Here is a 19,652-nt window from a genome sequence, read left to right as displayed (position 1 = left end):
GGATTGGGGGTCAAATTTATTTTAGGCCATTTCTGCCCCCCCCGGGACAGATCGGCCTATTGTTATTACCTCAAGGCGCCAGGGCAAAAAAAGAATTGTGTTTTTTTTTTTGTTTGTTTGTTTTTTTAGAGATGGGGAGCGACCCATTAGGCAAGGGTCGCTCCCATGGGGGGCAAATTGTATTTCGACCATATCACATATCTGCCCCCCTTGGGGGCAGATCGGGCGATTTTAGGTAAACCACTAGGTACCGTTTTTTTTTTTTTTTTGCGCCAATGTCACGCAGGGGGAGCGACCCCCGTAGGCAACGGTCGCTCCGGGTGGGGTTGGGGGGGCATATTTATTTTAGGCCATTTCTGCCCCCCGGGGCCGGCTGAGCTAGAGGCCAAAATCGACAGGTAGGCACTTTGTAAAAAACAACTCTGTTTTCTGTGAAACAATTTGATGTGTCCACGTTGTGTTTTGGGCCATTTCATTTTGTGGGCGCATGGCACAAGTGAAGTATCATTTTTATCGGGAGACTTGGGGGAACGCTGGGTGGAAGGAAATTTGTGGCTCCTCTCAGATTCCAGAACTTTCTGTCACCGAAATGTGAGGAAAACATGTTTTTTTTTGCCAAATTTTGAGGTTTGCAAAGGATTCTGGGTAACAGAACCTGGTCAGAGCCCCACAAGTCACACCATCTTGGATTCCCTTAGGTCTCTAGTTTTAAAAAATGCACAGGTTTGGTAGTTTTCCCTAGGTGCCGTCTGAGCTAGAGGCCAAAATCTACAGGTAGGCACTTTGCAAAAGACACCTCTGTTTTCTGTCAAAAATTGTGATGTGTCCACGTTGTGTTTTGGGGCATTTCCTGTCACGGGCGCTAGGCCTACCCACACAAGTGAGGTATCATTTTTATCGGGAGACTTGGGGGGAACGCTGGGTGGATGGAAATTTGTGGCTCCTCTCAGATTCCAGAACTTTCTGTCACCGAAATGTGAGGAAAACTTGTTTTTTTAGCCAAATTTTGGGGTTTGCAAAGGATTCTGGGTAAAAGAACCTGGTCAGAGCCCCACAAGTCACCCCATCTTGGATTCCCCTAGGTCTCTAGTTTTCAAAAATGCACAGGTTTGGTAGCTTTCCCTAGGTGCCGTCTGAGCTAGAGGCCAAAATCTACAGGTAGGCACTTTGCAAAAGACACCTCTGTTTTCTGTAAAAAATTGTGATGTGTCCACGTTGTGTTTTGGAGCATTTCCTGTCGCGGGTGCTAGGCCTACCCACACAAGTGAGGTATCATTTTTATCGGGAGACTTGGGGGGAACGCTGGGTGGATGAAAATTTGTGGCTCCTCTCAGATTCCAGAACTTTCTGCTACCGAAATGTGAGGAAAATGTGTTTTTTTAGCCACATTTTGAGGTTTGCAAAGGATTCTTGGTAACAGAACCTGGTCAGAGCTCCACAAGTCACCCCATCTTGGATTCCCCTAGGTCTCTAGTTTTAAAAAATGTACAGGTTTGGTAGGTTTCCCTAGGTGCCGGCTGAGCTAGAGGCCAAAATCTACAGGTAGGCACTTTGCAAAAAACACCTCTGTTTTCTGTCAAAAATTATGATGTGTCCACGTTGTGTTTTGGGGCATTTCCTGTCGCGGGCGCTAGGCCTACCCACACAAGTGAGGTATCATTTTTATCGGGAGACTTGGGGGAACGCTGGGTGGAAGGAAATTTGTGGCTCCTCTCAGATTCCAGAACTTTCTGTCATCGAAATGTGAGGAAAACGTGTTTCTTCAGCCACATTTTGAAGTTTGCAAAGGATTCTGGGTAACAGAACCTGGTCAGATCCCCACAAGTCACCCCATCTTGGATTCCCCTAGGTCTCTAGTTTTCAAAAATACACAGGTATGGTAGGTTTTCCTAGGTACTGGCTGAGCTAGAGGCCAAAATCTATAGGTAGGCACTCTGCAAAAAACACCCCTGTTTTCTGTCAAAAATTGTGATGTGTCCACGTTGTGTTTTGGGGCATTTCCTGTCGCGGGCGCTAGGCCTACCCACACAAGTGAGGTATCATTTTTATCGGGAGACTTGGAGGAACTCTGGGAGGAAGGAAATTTGTGGCTCCTCTCAGATTCCAGAACTTTCAGTCACCGAAATGTGAGGAAAATGTGTTTTTTTAGCCAAATTTTGAGGTGTGCAAAGGATTCTGGGTAACAGAACCTGGTCGGAGCCCCACAAGTCACCCCATCTTTGATTCCCCTAGGTGTCTAGTTTCAAAAAATGCACCGGTTTGGTAGGTTTCCCTAGGTGCCGGCTGAGCTCGAGGCCAAAATCTACAGGTAGGCACTTTGCAAAAAACACCTCTGTTTTCTGTCAAAAAATATGATGTGTCCACGTTGTGTTTTGGGGCATTTCCTGTCGCGGGCGCTAGGCCTACCCACACAAGTGAGGTACCATTTTTATCGGGAGACTTGGGGGAACATAGAATAGCAAAACAAGTGTTATTGCCCCTTGTCTTTCTCTACATTTTTTCCTTCCAAATATAAGAGAGTGCGTAGAAAAGACATCTATTTGAGAAATGCCCTGTAAATCACATGCTAGTATGGGCACCCCGGAATTCAGAGATGTGCAAATAACCACTGCTCCTCAACACCTTATCCTGTGCCCATTTTGGAAATACAAAGGTTTTCTTGATAGCTATTTTTCACTCTTTATATTTCAGCAAATGAATTGCTGTATACCCGGTATAGAATGAAAACCCACTGCCCGGGTGCAGCTCATTTATTGGCTCTGGGTACCTAGGGTTCTTGATGAACCCACAAGCCCTATATATCCCCGCAACCAGAAGAGCCCAGCAGACGTAACAGTATATTGCTTTCAAAAATCTGACATTGCAGGAAAAAGTTACAGAGTAAAACGTTTGGGAAAATTGCCATTTATTTCACCTCAATTTCAATATTTTTTGTTTTCAGTTGTTATTTTCTGTAGGAAACCCTTGTAGGATCTACACAAATTACCCCTTGCTGAATTTAGAATTGTGTCTACTTTTTAGAAATGTTTAGGTTTCTGGGATCCAGCATTGGTTTCATGCCCATTTCTGTCAATGACTGGAAGGAGAGTGAAAGCACAAAAAATCATAAAAATTGGGTATGTCCCAGTAAAATGCCAAATTTGTGTTGAAAAATTGGGTTTTCTGATTCAAGTCTGCCTGTTCCTGAAAGCTGGGAAGCTGGTGCTTTTAGCACCACAAACCCTTTGTTGATGCCATTTTCAGGGAAAAAACCACAAGCCTTCTTCTGCAGCCACTTTTTCCCATTTTTTTTAAACAAACGAACTTTCCACTATATTTTGGCTGATTTCTTGGCCTCCTTCAGGGGAACCCACAAAGTCTGGGTACCTCTAGAATCCCTAGGATGTTGGAAAAAAAGGACGCAAATTTGGCTTGGCTAGCTTATGTGGACAAAAAGTTATGAGGGCCTAAGCGCGAACTTCCCCAAATAGCCCAAAAAAGGCCTGCCACAGGAGGGGGAAAAGGCCTGACAGCGAAGGGGTTAAATGGTCTTGCATTATTATTATTGTTATTATTATGATTATTATTATTATTATTATTATGCTAAACCTGTACACATGCAGGACAAGATGTGCTTCTGATAAAGTAAGAATATATGTGAGAAATATGATTGCAAAAAAGACCTTTGTGAGTCTGATGGGACAAACGGGGAAGAGTATTCACCCCAAGGCATTACTCACAATCCTAGCATGATTATACCAGTAAGTTAATCAAGATCACATGATGCTTGTTTCAGGTATTCTCTGGTTTGACCTCTGTTCACTTCCCACTGACCAACCGTATTGTCATTAAGGCTGCATGCCAAGCCTCCGATGTAGGAAAAGCTATAAAGACATATCTTATTGCCCACCCACCTCCTTGGGGGCCCTTTGTATGTATTCTAGAAGATTTCATTCAGATGCCCCAATGTTGTTCTTTTGCTTATGTTCTAGTGTTCATGTTTTCTGGATGGATCTGAGCTGCCAAACAATTGCACTACCACACAAGACTTTTATTTTACTGTCATCAAAAGGGTCAACATCCATAGTCCCTATAGGCATATTGTATAGGGATTCTTCGTCCTGATTTAGGCCCAACACCCGTGCTAGGCTACTTTTTAGGGGCATAAACATGTTGGCCTAATCTACAGGGTACATTATCTTTACCCTTTTCAGTGTTGTTAATCTCACCATGGGGCTGCCCGGTGGCCTCAAATAAAACTATTTTCACACCTGGAGGTGATTTTAAGTTTCTTTCATCCCTCACTTTTTCTATAGACATGACATAGGGTTTACATGCTTTTAATTTTCCACACATTGCAACATATTAAGTACTACTCGAAAGTGAAATTGAGAACGCACATGCCAGACAACATGTGGGGATCGCTTCGGAGATGATGCGGCGAAACAGGTACGTTTTTTCTTTTTAATTTATTTAATTAGGGTTTGCACTTTACTAGTTTTTGATACTGGAGTACTCTGACATACTGGAACTGTGGTTTTACAGGCTAATTTTTAGTTAATTAAACACTTTCAGACTACGATTGGCATGTGTGCAGATTTAGCATCATAATAATTATAATAATAACAAGAATCCATATTGTTTTTCTTACTATTATTATTATTGTAATGCAATGTACACTTATGTAGTGCACTTTAGGCGCTGATCATGAATCTTAGGGCCACATGTAGCACATGTAGCAAAGTCCGATATTGCGACTCGAAATTGCGAGTCGGTGCGACTCGCAATTTCCGAGTCACAATATCGGATGCAGAATGGTGTCTCAGACACCGTCTGCGACTCGCTATGGGGTCGCAAAGACCCACCTCATTAATATTAATGAGGTGGGTCGCTTTTTCCGACCCGATAGCGAGTCCCTGCACTCACAGGGATGGTGGCCTGCTGAAGTCAGCAGACCTCCATGTCTGTGACTGCTTTTTCAATAAAGTATTTTTTTATTTATTTTGCAGCCCCTTTTCCTTAAAGGAAAACGAGTTGCAAAATTAAAATAATTACGAAACCATTTGGTCCATTGGACCACTGCCTGCTCTGAAAAAACCTTTTTGCCCACATTCACAAAGGAGAAGGGGTCCCAATTTGGACCCCTTCCCTTTTGCGAATGAGTTACCACCAGTGAGACACTGGTGGTAACTGCGAATTGCTTTGCGACCGCATTCGCGGTCACAAAGCAATTCTGCATTGCGATGCGAGTCACAACTAGGAAGGGAACACCCCTTCCTATTTGCGAGTCGCATTCACAATTTGCGAGTCGGTAACCGACTCGCAAATTGTGAATGAGCATCGCGTTAGGCTGTTTGCATGGCGCAAACTGCGATTTTCGCAGTTTGCACCATGCAATCGGCTTCCTACATCTGGCCCTTAATTACTACCCAATTCAAGGGTGTTAATTTTATATTGAACAACTTTACATTTTTAACTCTCATTACATATCATCGTGGAATAATTGCCACAAATGGCCTTTTGTTATGATGAATTGCACCTGTGACTAAAACAGAAATAATTCAATGTATATATACATTCGTTTTTGGGCAAATTATATCACTGAGCTTTGAGGTAACTTTTGGTAACAGTCTGGGAAGACCCCAGCCCCTCCACCTCCTCCTCCCCCTCCCTATTTGCAGCCGTTCTGTCATCCTATCTGGGGGAGTCGCTATGATAGATATTGTGGTTACTTCATGATATACATTTTTATTATCCATTTCAAGTGGCAGACCCATCTTAAATGCTGTCTTGTACATCGCAGAATGTGTTTGGGTCCTACTGTTCTCACCTTTCACTTTTGTGAAATCAGTGGCATCTTTCCTTTAAAATTCCCAATGTACCCTTCTCCATTGATCTAATTTGTTCATGTGTTGCATTATGTGTGCATTTTCTAGACATCTGCGGATTCACCTAGAGTGGTATTATCCATGGTTAGATTGTCTACGCAGTGTCACCTATACATATGAAACAGATCAGTATTATGTGGTGCCTGCTTTGTCTTGATGTATGATGGGTCTATGAAATTCACTCACCTAAGAATTGCACATCTGTTAGGTCTCCTGTGCAAGTGAGCCACAGAGGGCTGAATATCAGAAAATATATGAGTCATTAATTTTCCTTACATAAAGTACCACTGAGTCAGTGATTGTGTATCCAACATAGCACACTACCCGCATGTTGAGGGAGTGCTGGGTATTCCGATTCCAAAACTGATATTGATATTTGGGTCCCATACACACAGCATATGGCAAATGGAATATTTGCAACCCTATACTATGGCATTTTCATGTCCTGCAGTAATGTTGGTAATCTTGAGAAAGTAGTTGCATCTGCTTTGCTTTTGATGAGCTTTGCATCTAGGAACACGTTGAAGGACCTTGTTAGTACACTCTGGTATATACCTCAACCACAGTTACAGTGGATTAAATGATACTAGATGCAAGCAGGTGTAGTACGAACAAGATTTAGTCATAGTGTGAGATTACCAGTTTGATCTGTGTTTTTCTGCTTAGGTTAGTCTGCAGCTCATCAGAGATGTCTGCTATTACTAGCCTTCAGAGCCAATAGCTGACATGATGCTCCCATAATCACCACCCTCCCAATACACAGAAAGGCTAATACTTTCCCTAAATGTTCTCTCTCTTCTCAGCTGGGCTTCTAGAATTCTCACCCATCACACCTAAGCCATCCACTGTGAACATCATTGCAGCATTTGGGTGTCCCTTTATAATTTGAACCTGGTTACCACTAAGTTCCAATTTGTAATAATTTGCTACCGATTTTTCGTCATTCTATGACAATTGACAGCTTGTGCAATTTGGAGCACTGTATTTGGAACTATCTATTCGTGAGTCAATGTTCCCATTTACTAATTGCATGTTACTTACATATTTGGTTTGCTGCACAATTTTATTATTTTGTCTGCATTGCATTGAGCTATTTAGCATTTGCTGATCTGTTTCCAACTAATTAGTGGTTCGCCAACACTTCTTGTATAAAGACCCTTGCTCTTTGTACCTGTAATATCATTGTCTAATAACCTTCTAGAAAAGAGCCGAAGGTATACACTCTAATTTGATTGGTCCATTTTCACCTAGTAATAACTAACAAATAATCTCATAAATCATACTTGGAATTTCAGGTTGGGAAAGGCTTGCAGCAGAGGTGCCTGTTGAGGAATAACCGTACACACATTTTCCACAAAGTTCTTTGTATGATAGTAGGTGTTCTCTTTACTTATGAACTCACTCCTTTTCTTTTTCAAGAATAACGTTTTGGACTACTACGTTGCCTACTTGAGGGATTTGCCAGATTGCATCTCTGTGATCCATATTGTGGTTCTGAAAGAGGTGAGCAGATTATTATAGCACATTCTGTATTATTTTCTTGTAGATGTTTTTCATGAGTGAACGTAAATGCTGGTCATGTTGTAAAGTGGGTCAGTTAGGCCATATCTATTTTACAACTATGTCAAACATGTAGAAAGAAACCTCTATGTAGCTCTGTAAAAAATGTGAACATTTCAAACTTTTGAGGTAAACATTCACAGTTTAAAAAAACGGAACAGGAAAGGAAACACAGCCTTATTCACAAATCTTTTGCTGTGACTTACCAGTGTAGCACCCATGGCTTATGTCAGAGTATTCCAAGAGGAGGCCAGGAGTAAGTCAGGAGTAGTCCTTGCTTACTCCTGATATTCATAATATTTTTTTTTAACTCTTACATGCATATGGTTAGAAATCATTTTCTCCCTCATGCCTCCCTCTGAAGTAACAGTGTTTTATTGCTATCTTCATAGTTTATCTTGCTTTTCCCTTATCTTCTTTAAGGCTTTGGCCTTTTCCCCCAAAGAGGCTATTGCATTTGTACCACTGTTTTGGGAATCTGATGAACCTGTGATTGGGAAGCCTTCTCAAAGGCCCTCCTTTGGCTCCCACCAAAGAGGAAGCTTCTCAGCACCTTAGGTCAAGGTTTAGAATGCAATGCTTACCGTGGCAGGCATGGTGTAGAAGAGTCTTCCCTAAGCTGCTGGGATCAGGAAAGTTCCATCCAGGTACCATAATCAAATGTTGATGTCGCAAATGGAACAGTACAGCCACTGACACCTTTATGGAGAGGCTTGTTGCAATAGGAATCAAAGGGGTTCTGTCAACCTCAGTGGAGTGAACTCTGCGCCAAGGCCGCTGGCCTAACATTCAATGCCCTTGTACATCCACTCATTCCTTACCCTATAGGAAATGATTCAGGTTTTCAGGAAGCATGTTATTTGGAATGGATAATTTCATTCCCCAAAGCAGTAATATACCAGGCTATAAAAGCAATCATCACGAAGCACACACCAAACCATCCGGGCCAATTCTTATCCCCGTAGATAACCCATTAACAGGTATGCATAGGAGCTGCTGGGGACAGATAGATATGGAGATACAACCTCTCAGGGGGTAGAGTGAGAGGAGAACTGAGAATAGATTAGGAAAAGGAGCAACTAGAATGCTCATCAAACGTTTTTTTATGATCATTATTTGAAAAAGAGACCACAATCAGAGGATTGTTTTAAAGTAATTTTGCATGAAAGAAGCAAATCCTTTTGTGACGTGGTCAGCATGTTACTTAGCATGAAGCATCAATTTACATAAAAGAGGATTAGTGCACCATATTTACAGTAATGTGCCCTATGTACCATTCTTTTCATAGAGCTAGGCTATTTTAGACACTTGTCATCTCCTAACATTCCCAATGCACAATTTATCCCAAGTGATGGCAACGTACTACATACCAAAACTATTATAGTTAAAATGGCGATGTTACTGTTTTGATACTCAAACTAATTTCCTTATCGCATAACCTGAATCCCTTTCGGCCTCTCTACTGTGATTATCCCATTCCTTCTGGAGTATAAACAAATGTGATACTTAGTCACCATAAATTGTTTTTCTTCTTTAGGTTGAGGAAGATATTAAGTCTGATCTATATATACTACTTTTTCATGTTGTCCAACGGATCCCGGAGTATCTTATCCATTTACAGGTAAGGAAGCACCTAACTTCAGATTGAGTGTATAGGTAAATTAATGAACTTGGAAACTAGTGAAATGGTCTTTATACTGCATGGAACCAAACTAAATATTCCAGAGTGCAGGCGTAAGCAATGAATAATAGTGCATGAGCCTATCATTAAATAAATCTAAAATGTGAGCTACTAAGATTAGCATGGGACTTACTGAATTTTCATTTTTAAAACAGCAAAGGAAACAATGAACAGGAAAGACATTGTACTAGATGGCAGGTTATCTTCCTATTGTACCATTTCTTTTCACTGCATCGAGCAAATGCCAATATTTAAAGTGTTTTTTAACATTCAGTTCACCTCACCAATTGTGTCTACTGTATGTATCATAATATTGTATACAAAACAAAGATTTTGAGTGATAGTTGTCATTCAACATAAGAAGTACCAAGAAGTGCTCCCTGGAGGTGGTCAATAAAAACTGGCCTCCTTGTCTTTGCCACTTCCTTCCAGCACTTGCATATGTGTTCAAGCATATTATTGTGGGGACTGGAGTATACAAGTCAGTGTACTTGGGTAAGAGTAACAAAGTTATATTCTTTGGAACCCTCTATAGACTTAATCCAGAGGACTAATTACAGTGTGGAACTTTGTACCCCATCATTTTCACTACAGTTGACCCAGTGATTTCAAAATGTCACCTAAATATTTGTGCCTTATCAGAGACTAGACCAGAGGTGAACTGATCTACTTCCAGTCTTAACATGCAACCAAACCATTACTTTAAATACAAACCCTGGTCCCTTAACCTTTAAAATGGTCCCTTAAACCTCAAAATCGATTATCTGCAATTGGTCACATTAAAAAAAGGAAAAATGTAAGACTTAAACCCTCATGACACTCATTGGCAACTACTTCCTACATTAAGAGATGTCACAGCCATTTTCTGCTCATCAGCTTTAGACAAGACCTTACGTAGAACTTCAAAATGTCATCCTCAAATGTGATTCCAGAGGTCGTACAAAAAAAAATCTATACTGACAGAGAGGTCTAGTTTCAAAGATCCTATGCCATTGTGTCAGCATTTAACCAACATTACCTCGTCTTCAAACAACTCTTTCTAAATTGGGAAAATCTTGAGTAACCTCCACCACTAGTTACTGCCAAAGCTGCATTTGCAAAAAAGAAAACACCAATCAGAACAACTCCATGTAAGCCTAAAGTTGTCAATCAAAGTAATTCAGCACCAACCAGATTTCTAAACGGTACAATGCAGGACTCATCATGCCAACAACAAAAAATGTGTAGCATTTTGCACCATCCATGAAAAAGACCCCTCCACCACAACAAACTGCAAGACTTTCTAATAGCCACAGAAACAAATCAGAAAATTTGCTATGACCCTTCATTCCTTAAATCTTCAAGGTGCCCTCAAACAGAAGATGCACAATGAGAAATGCAGCTACATTCATGATCTGACTATCGTCAAATCCCCACATATCATGACACTCATCAACACATGGTTCAGTAACTGATCATAGCCCAACATTGGAAACATCCTTCCAGCAAACTAGGGACAGGTGTCATTTCAAGCACACAAAACAAGGATTGCTCAATAACAAACCTCAAAAATATAGGCTTGACTTACGAAGTCGACAAACCAACCCATTCTTGAGGGGAATAAACAGGATATTCTATTTTTTCTCTTCCCCCTAATTGTACATTGACGATTGCAGAACACTCATCGAGGTGTGATCAGCTCTAACATTGAAGATGAGTTCTATGACAAGTCAAAGCAATCAAAAGGCATGCGTCAATCAGTTATTCAATCATCGTTTTTGCATAGCATTGAATTGTTCCTACCAGCAGCCAGTGCAGCCTCAGGGAATTTACACTCTTCTTGTCATCTGCCTATATCAGATTTAGAAGTCCCAACCATCAGTAACTTACTATAGAACATTTTTCAGTGGTGACGATGGATTTGTCTTCCCAGTGAACCAAGTTCTGAACCTTTCAGAGTATCTTCATTTATACATTTGAGCAATGTATGATAATGTACTACCAGATGTGATAAATGCCCTTCCTTGGCAGCCTGGTTTACACAGGAAGAGAGAAAGCAATAAGGCACCAGATGGAGGTCCTTCTGGCATATCCTTTCAGTGTATAGTGTGTTAAGTCTGTTTGTTCCCTTGACCCGAAAATTGAAATATGGAGTGCATTATTAATGAACATGTACAAAAAGGATACCGCAGTTCTCTCAAAATGACCTGCCACATCAGTTCCTCCAGCAGCACTAATAGTGGGCTACTCCCATAATACTTTTTCCTGCACTGGGCTGGATGCCTCTTCCAGTGATGGCACTGCTTTTTAAATAGGCTGCCTCAAGGAGAGAGGAGTTTTTCTGTACACATAATGAAAAACAAACCAGTGCAACACCAAGTTATGAGCCATTTCCCCAAGTTACCATACCCCTCTGTGTCTTCTTATCTTCATCCTCCTGCCCCCTTTGATTCTTGCAAAATATTGAGCATTATTTTCCCATACTAGCGTGCCCATGATAGGATTACATTTTATTATGCTGTGTGGATAATCACCATCGAAATTAGACTCACCTGGAAAAAATAACAACATTGAAAGAGAGGAAAATGTCCCAGAGTTGGCCTAACAGTAAATAAATTTATGCTGTCTGGTAAGTGGTCTGTTGGCAGAATTCCAATAGATTCTTTCTTTAAGGTGCTCACCAAAACCTTTTAACACACTGCAGTAGATACAGAATATGACGGCCTGACTTAAGCATGAGGGTATAAATTAGGGTATGGTCTCACCATGTCCTCGCTAAATCCTTCTGTTCGTCGGTGATCTAGCACATTCACTACAAATTAATGGTTAGATTTCGGTCCCTGTGTAAACAAAATTCTGGCAGATCAAACTGTCTCTGAGGAAAACATCAGTATAATTAGGCAAATTTTTCACATGTTTTCCATCCTTCACAGGATTCAAAATGCTTCTCTGAAGCAGAGGGATCTTTTGACCCAGTAAAGAGTATGGTTATCCATACACAATCACTTCAAACCCACCCCAACAAATTTGGACACCATGACCAACTTGGCCATGGAAGGAAAACTCCAATCAATAAAAGTTTCAAGGCTTAATTTTGCATCCACAAAGCTAAAGTTGCATAAACTGTGTGCAAAATCAAATTGTAAAGATAAATCAACGCAATTGGTTGCCCAAAACGGTGAAACAAGTTTAATCTACTTAGCATCAACACTATCAAGCATTCAAGGAGAATACATATCATTAAAGAGATAATCTGAGAAATAGAAACATATCTCAAATCAGACTGTGTTTGGCATCTGATAAACCAAATTAAACAGAAATCAAGAATCAGGGATAGACATGGGTTATCCCTGTACCTAACAAAATAAGACAGGCATGTATGAGAATGGGCTTACTCATGCGGACAAAAGACTAAAGGAGATGAAAATAATTTGAAAAACAATCTATCTCGGGCTTCAGAGAAACTAACTAGAAAAATAAAATAGGTAGGCATCAGCATGCTAGCTTCTATTAAGAAAAGGGCATGTCAGGTGAAATAACACTAACTGGGAGGTATACCTCTTCTAAGGTCAGCATTCAAGGATTCTTCATCAGCAAAGCGTGTAGATCATCAGCAAAGTCTGTTAGAAGCACCATCAGGGAAGTGCAGAACACGAGCTGCACAGAGACAACTAACTAAAACTTCCAAAGTCCATCCCTGTAGTAAAGTATATGAACATCTTTGATTTGACAGATCAGTGGTCTCACCTCACACAAAAGGGGCAATATGCATTCAGAGTCTAAACACAAAGTTGCAACATTGCAAAGTAGTTTTTTCAGGTTTGGTCTGAAGTCATCTTCTTCTTCTGGGTGAATCCAACAGTCAATTAAAATTATTCTATCAGCTGCAATAATACGAATTCTTCCCAGGGTATACAATGGACTTGTCCTTTTCCCATGTGAAAGTATATGTTGATAGAAACAATTTATTTCATGTTTAGTCTGCAGGCCTAAATGTTCAGAAACCAAGGACATTTAGAAACAAGTCTTGTGAAATTAAACAAAGGAACCCTTTAATATTCATAAGAACAAGCTAAAGGAAAAATTCATGTTAGAAAAAGAAGAATGATTCATCACTTTTACATGACTGCAAATATGAGATCTGCAGACCTAGTTATGCCAATATATTGTTAATAAAAGACACATAAAATACAAACTTATAAATTCAGCATTAATAATATAGCTTTAAGATTTTTAAGAAAAAAGAGCCCATGAGGTGTATCGAAGATGGGCAGACCCAGTAGTCACACATTCATCAAGGATTCTGCCTTGCTGTGATACCTATCAGGACCTCCGATCCCTGCATCTAAGATGCAGGTCAGAACCCTTGATGAATGTGTAACTACAGGGTCCTCCCATCTCCAATACTCCCTATTGGGCTTTTTTGGATTGCTTACTGAGGTACCAGGCTGACTGAAGAGTGTAAAAGTCTGTGATATGCATGAATGAATGGCTTTATCTCATATACTATAACACAGCCTAAAGATCACAAAACACATTTCTAAATACGCTAAATGCAGAATAGTGTTCCTAAGCATAGAGAAACCACAGGGCTACATTGAGATTCTGAGGAAGGCCACTTGACCAGTTCTGGGTTTAAGTGGCTGAAACATGTAGACCACTCTTGCTTGTGATGTAGGGGACCTTTAATTTATCCCCTTTGAGATCCCTCTTCTTTATAACATTAGCCTAGTATCCAGAGATTCAAACTTTACCTGGATACTTGAGGTAGTTTTATACATCTAATATAGATCTCATTGGAATTTCCCTTTAGAACAGCTCCCTTCCTCGAGGGATAAGCACATTCACACACACTAGGGCGGTCATTCTCCGCCGTCCGCCAAGGTACTGCCGTTAGAACACCGCACCGCGGTCGAAAGACCGCGGCGGTGATTCTGACATTTGCCCTGGGCTGGCGGGCGGCCGCCAAAAGGCCGCCCGCCAGCCCAGGGCAAATCAACCTTCCCACTAGGATGCCGGCTCAGAATTGAGCCGGCGGAGTGGGAAGGTGCGACGGGTGCAGTTGCACCCGTCGCGTATTTCAGTGTCTGCTGGGCAGACACTGAAATACTTTTTGGGGCCCTCTTACGGGGGCCCCTGCCGTGCCCATGCCATTGGCATGGGCACGGCAGGGGCCCCCAGGGGCCCCGCGGCACCCCCTACCGCCATCCTGTTCATGGCGGGAGAGCCGCCATGAACAGGATGGCGGTAGGGGGTGTCTGAATCCCCATGGCGGCGGAGCGCGCTCCGCCGCCATGGAGGATTCAGACGGGCAGCGGAAAGTCGGCGGTAGCCCGCCGGCTTTCCGCTTCTGGCCGCGGCTGTACCGCCGCGGTCAGAATGCCCGGCGGAGCACCGCCAGCCTGTTGGCGGTGCTACCGCCGACCTCCGCCCTGGCGGTAATTACCGCCAGGGTGAGAATGAGGCCCTAGGTGTTTTGGGTGAAGACTTGGTGCCACTGGTGGATTAGAGTGGGTGAGAGTCCTGAAAAATCTGAACAATTACAGACTAGGAGATGGGTTTTAGTGGTTTCACTCCCCTATGATTATTTTCTAGTTTGTAAATTGACACACAAGAGTTTATCCCAATCAATTCAGTCTCAACCATTGGGCATGTAGATCCGGAGCACAATTACTAGCCCAAAAATGTAAAATATAAACATAAAAAGGAAAATCATATTCCATTGACAAAGGGGATTCTGTACTTGAGGGCTATTTTAACTTTATTAACCTGGAAAATTGGAAGGATGATATGTGCCTCTTCAACCATCTGCGTGAGGTCTTTCAATCCATGCATACTTTGACACTGCTCACAGTGTTTTTTTCTTCATGCCAGAATGTCCTGAAATACACAGAACAGAAACACCCTGACTACTATCTGCTGCTGGTCTGTGTCCAGCGGTTGCGAGTCTTCATCTCCCATTACAGCCTCCTGTTTCAATATGATGAGGACCTGCTGATACAGAAAAGGAAAAAGTTAAAGAAGTGAGTTGTTGATAGTGATAAACTACCCTTCCAGTAACAAATCACATTAAAGGTTAAGGTAGCTATTCATGGTATGATGCAGATGTCACTGCTGCATGGTGGGCAAAGGGGACAGCATTGCCATTACTACAATCTTGTGCATGCATACTTCTGCTTTTTCTTATTCCTAAAAGCCATGGAACAAATAGTTGAAGAGTGACGTTTGCACGTTTACTATATGTATCTTGAAGAGCTGACCCTTTTTCAAAATTGGACCAGTGGTGGCCCGTCCTTTAGGGCGGAGGGGCCACGCCCCCCCACCTTTTGCCCCCCATGAAGAGTGTCTGTCAGGCTGAACAAAGGTCAGCCTGACAGACACTCTTCATGTTCAGGTCAGGCAGCCAGGAGCAGACATGCGCGATTTGCGCAGACTCCTGGCTGCCTGAGCTGAACTTTGCTGGGCTGAGGAGATCACAGCTCCTATGGGCGTAACCATCTCAGCCCAGCAAAGGTGCCTCGAGGCCCTCCCCTGGGTGATGAGGAAAGCATCACCAATTGACACTCTGCCTGGGCGCTTCAGTTTAAGCCCTGAAGTGCCCAGGGCGAGTGTCAATCAGTGACACTTCGTCACAGAGTGGGGTGGGTTCAGCAGTCTCACTGACCCCATCCGCCATTGAGGGAAGGCAGCAGTCCCAACCCTCCTGGGACCTGGAGGCCGAAGGTAAGTGTGTGTGTGTATGTGTGTGATGTTTCAAATTGAATGTTTGGTGCGTGCGTGCGTGCATGTTTGAATGGTATGAATGTTGTTAATGGATGTGCGTCCGTGCGTGCGTGTGTGAAAGAAAGAGTGTGTGTGATGTTTTAAAATGAATGTTTGGTGCGTGCGTGCATGTTTGAATGGTATGAGTGTTGTTAATGGATGTGCGTGCGTGCATGCATGTCTGTGTGTGAAAGAATGAGTGTGTGTGTGCCCCGCCCGCTCCCCTCCCTCCTAAAGCTGCCAGCCGCCACTGAATTGGACATATGCTTTTAATGGTCTGTGGACCATAAAGTACGTGAAACTCCTGCCAGAAGGTCTGCCCTTCTGAGGGCCAATCTTAGTGCTCATGATAGTGCTTTCTGACACGTTTTCTCTGAGGATAAATGCTTGTACATTACTACTCCTCCGCATCCCTCTTCAAATCTCATGCATGGTATGTTTTTTGTATAATTCATTTCTGCTTCCAAATGCTTGATGACTGCATACCATGCTTAACTTTGCAGGATTATAATAGCAAACTAACCTCATTAATCCAAATAGTGATTCCAGGAAGTTGTTGCCAGACACCGCTTACTTAGAATAATGAGGGCATGCCGCTGATCCCTTTTAAAATCGATTCTTCAGATCCTGCGCCATCTTGAGAGGCCTGTATTTTCAGAGATCTCTCTTTGTCACTATTTATCTTGTGTTCTGGAACAAATTACTGACACCACATGCGGTTCCATCATTTATTAATAAAATGACTTAGCAGCCATTTGGTCATCTACCAAATGTGGAAAGCCAAAGAGCTGTACATATTGTGCACTGGAAATAAAGTATAGTATAAGAGACTGATGTGCAGAAAATGTACGACTGCATATGCCTACTTATTTGTTACTGTGCATTGAAGAGGACCTCATTTTAGAGGTAATCTCCACTTGCCATTTCAACCACCACTGGACAACTTGCCCAGCTGATTAATCTGTCAGAGAAGTTTACCTCTTCTTTGCTGTGGGGATTCAGGAAGGATGAAGAGCTATGCAGTTTTTAGCAGGTGCGGAAAACTGCAAAAAAGGTGGTTTGTACTGCAGTTTACGTTTTGCAGTACAGGAAACAAAATAAGTGCCCAGGTGTACTCCTGTGCTACCATCTGTGTTGAGTATTTTGTCTCAATGCTCCTTTTGAGACCTGTAAGTTCAAGATATAGTGCATGATTTGAGCTGAAAATTAGATTTGGAAGCTTTTCCATGGTACTACATATAGAGAGCTTTCCATGCTTACTACTGACCTGTGTAGAAGAGAAGTAATGGGCCCTTATTTGCAGTTTGATGCCATGTGGAATGCTAAGACCTATGTGGTAGCTTTGCTGTCACCAGGGGTCTTTGCTAGGTTCTAAGCTACCTTTTAAATGGCTCAGAAGCATCCAGTTGGCCCTGCAGTGCATTGCTACGGAGAAACAGTTTCATGCAACTGCTCCTACGTGTACAACATAAACTAATGTTAATGTGTGATGACACCATACAAAGTATAACACAATGCATTGAAGTAGCATTTTGCTGATGTTATCAAAACATTTGTGTACTGTCACAAATGGCAAAAAGTGTGAATACCTTGTGGGCTGTAAAGATTGGAGTGAGGCATTTTGTCCAAACCCTGCATTGAGCACTAGGGGGACCTGATTTGTTAAAGGTGTGGTAAATCCTCCATTGAAAGATTTTCCACTAATGAAGAACCTCTAGATTCATTATGGTTGTTATACTATGAGAGGGACGCAAGTCTGCTGGAGGATTCTTCACTCTCTGAAAATCCTCTACTGAGGATCTACCATTGCTTCCAGAAATCAGAGATCACCATTCTCTTCCAAATCAGGCTTTATGGGTCCACTATTTAATCAGGTTTTATAAGTCAATAGTATAGAACATGGGAAACACATAATTCTGGTTTTAATGCTGAAATTAATTTCATCTAGGTCTTCAATGATAAAACTCTATAAAGGTTTGGCGTCTAGTGGACAAGACCTTTCTCCTAGTCTGAGCACCACTTCAATTCGAGACAGTGGGATCCAGTCAGATGAGGTTCAGCAACTCTATCCTTCAACATCTGGCTCCAGCTCAACAACCACGTAAGTGGGTTGTATGTCAGAATGCTGAGTTTGCAAAATTGTGCTACCAAAATATTGTCGCCTAAATATCTACTATCAAAATATCATAAAGGTTAGTATCTACAGGTGGGTATAGAAGTATTATTCTTAACTCCGCATTTACATACCCTCTACTAGCATGAAGTGTATGAACAAGATACATATACATGAAGTTAAGCATATTACACATCTATACACACATGCACTTCCCTCTCAATATTTTGATAGCCACATTTTAATTTACAGTATTTAGGTAGCATAGGTAAAAAACAATACTCAGTAGTATATGCACATAAGCATATGGGTGATCAAAGTGTATGAAAAGCACACAGCTTGAGAAAGGTGTGATAATCTGCGACATCAGTAGATAAAAACATATTAGGTTTGGGTCTGAACTGGTCCGCAATAAAAACTGCTCTTTTTACATCATCCACAAAGGAAGACATCTGCGCTTAATGTAAGTCATCAAGTAAAGAGCTAAGGCACCCAAATATCGAAAACATTTTGAAGGCAATATCACACTATGGGGTATATATTAAAACAATTTCAGAGGTTGTTCCACCATTAGGGTGTGCAGGCATGGCTCCCCCTTTCCGTTCGCCCTTATAGTCTGAGAATGTGAAGCAGTACAGTGCACAACTTCAAAGTAGTGAGCTGTGTAGCCCACAGAGCAATGGAATTTAGAAGAAATACATACTTTGCACATATTCTTATCCACCAATTATAGCCTAAAACACACTCATAGTTTGTTTATTAAGAGGACTGACCAGGGGCGGCTCCTCTGCTGTGGCGGAGGGGTGTCGCCCCCCTGGCTGAGCCAGCAGAATAAAAATAAAACAATAGCTTGCTATCATTTTATTTTTCATCATTTTTCATCTGCTGGCCAGCAGAGAGTACAGGGAGGAGTGGGGCTTGGCCACAGAAGGTGGGGGGAGAGATGGGGGAGGGGGAAGGAGGGGAGAGTGCACTAAGTGCGCATGTGTGTTTGACACACGCGCACTTAGGTTTCTCCAACCCAGCTGTATACACAGCTGGGCTGGAGAAACAGCACAGAACCCAGGCTTGTATCTGAGCGGCAGTCACTGCTGCTAAGACCAATCCTGACACTGCAGACATGCTATGTTTACCATGTAAGCAGCAGTAGGATTGCTGGGGAGCCTGTGCTGGTGTCCAGAGAAAGCTAAGACACCACAAGAGGAGCAAGGCGGCAGGGCACGAGGGAAACAGTGTTTTTTTTTTATTTTTCTTATGTTGTTTCCCGCATCATCCCGCGTCCCCCTCCCGCCTACCCCCAGCTCCCCTCCTTGAGATATGCAGCGGCTGCCGGCGGGACTGACAGATATTTTTAAGAGGAGGCAGGCGTACAAACCATTCTCCCAGCTGTCTAATGAGGTCAGCCTGTCGGTACAGTTCACCATTGCCCTCTGTCACACAACATGATTGACAGAGAAGAATCTCTGATACAAGGCCTCCCCAAATTGCAGTAAATCCCACCAGGAGCCATACAGAGCATTAGAGGCGGCGGGAGGCAACTTAGTGAAAGAGTCACCAATGCAGGTGGTCCGCTGAAGATTGTGTATGCGTATGGGTGAAAATACACATCTGTGTGTTTGTGTGTCGGTGAGGGTATGGGTGTCTTTACGTTTGTATTAGTGGTTAACAACATGTAGTGTGGAGTCGTGAG

The 19,652-nt window shown here is 42.3% G+C and overlaps 1 protein-coding gene across 1 annotated transcript in view; it reads left to right on the top strand.

Annotated features, from left to right (window-relative positions):
- Window positions 1–19,652, top strand: part of ARHGEF33 (Rho guanine nucleotide exchange factor 33) — a 487,983-nt gene that overhangs the window by 258,688 nt on the left and 209,643 nt on the right. Inside the window, exons 13-16 of the mRNA XM_069236580.1 lie at window positions 7,287–7,370; window positions 8,965–9,048; window positions 14,962–15,110; window positions 17,798–17,950. Of these exons, the coding sequence (XP_069092681.1) occupies window positions 7,287–7,370; window positions 8,965–9,048; window positions 14,962–15,110; window positions 17,798–17,950 (470 nt within the window). The remainder of the gene's footprint in view (window positions 1–7,286; window positions 7,371–8,964; window positions 9,049–14,961; window positions 15,111–17,797; window positions 17,951–19,652) is intronic.

Source organism: Pleurodeles waltl, chromosome 5 (assembly GCF_031143425.1).
Source record: "Pleurodeles waltl isolate 20211129_DDA chromosome 5, aPleWal1.hap1.20221129, whole genome shotgun sequence".
NCBI lineage: Eukaryota > Metazoa > Chordata > Amphibia > Caudata > Salamandridae > Pleurodeles > Pleurodeles waltl.
This window is presented reverse-complemented; position numbering and strand designations above follow the sequence as displayed.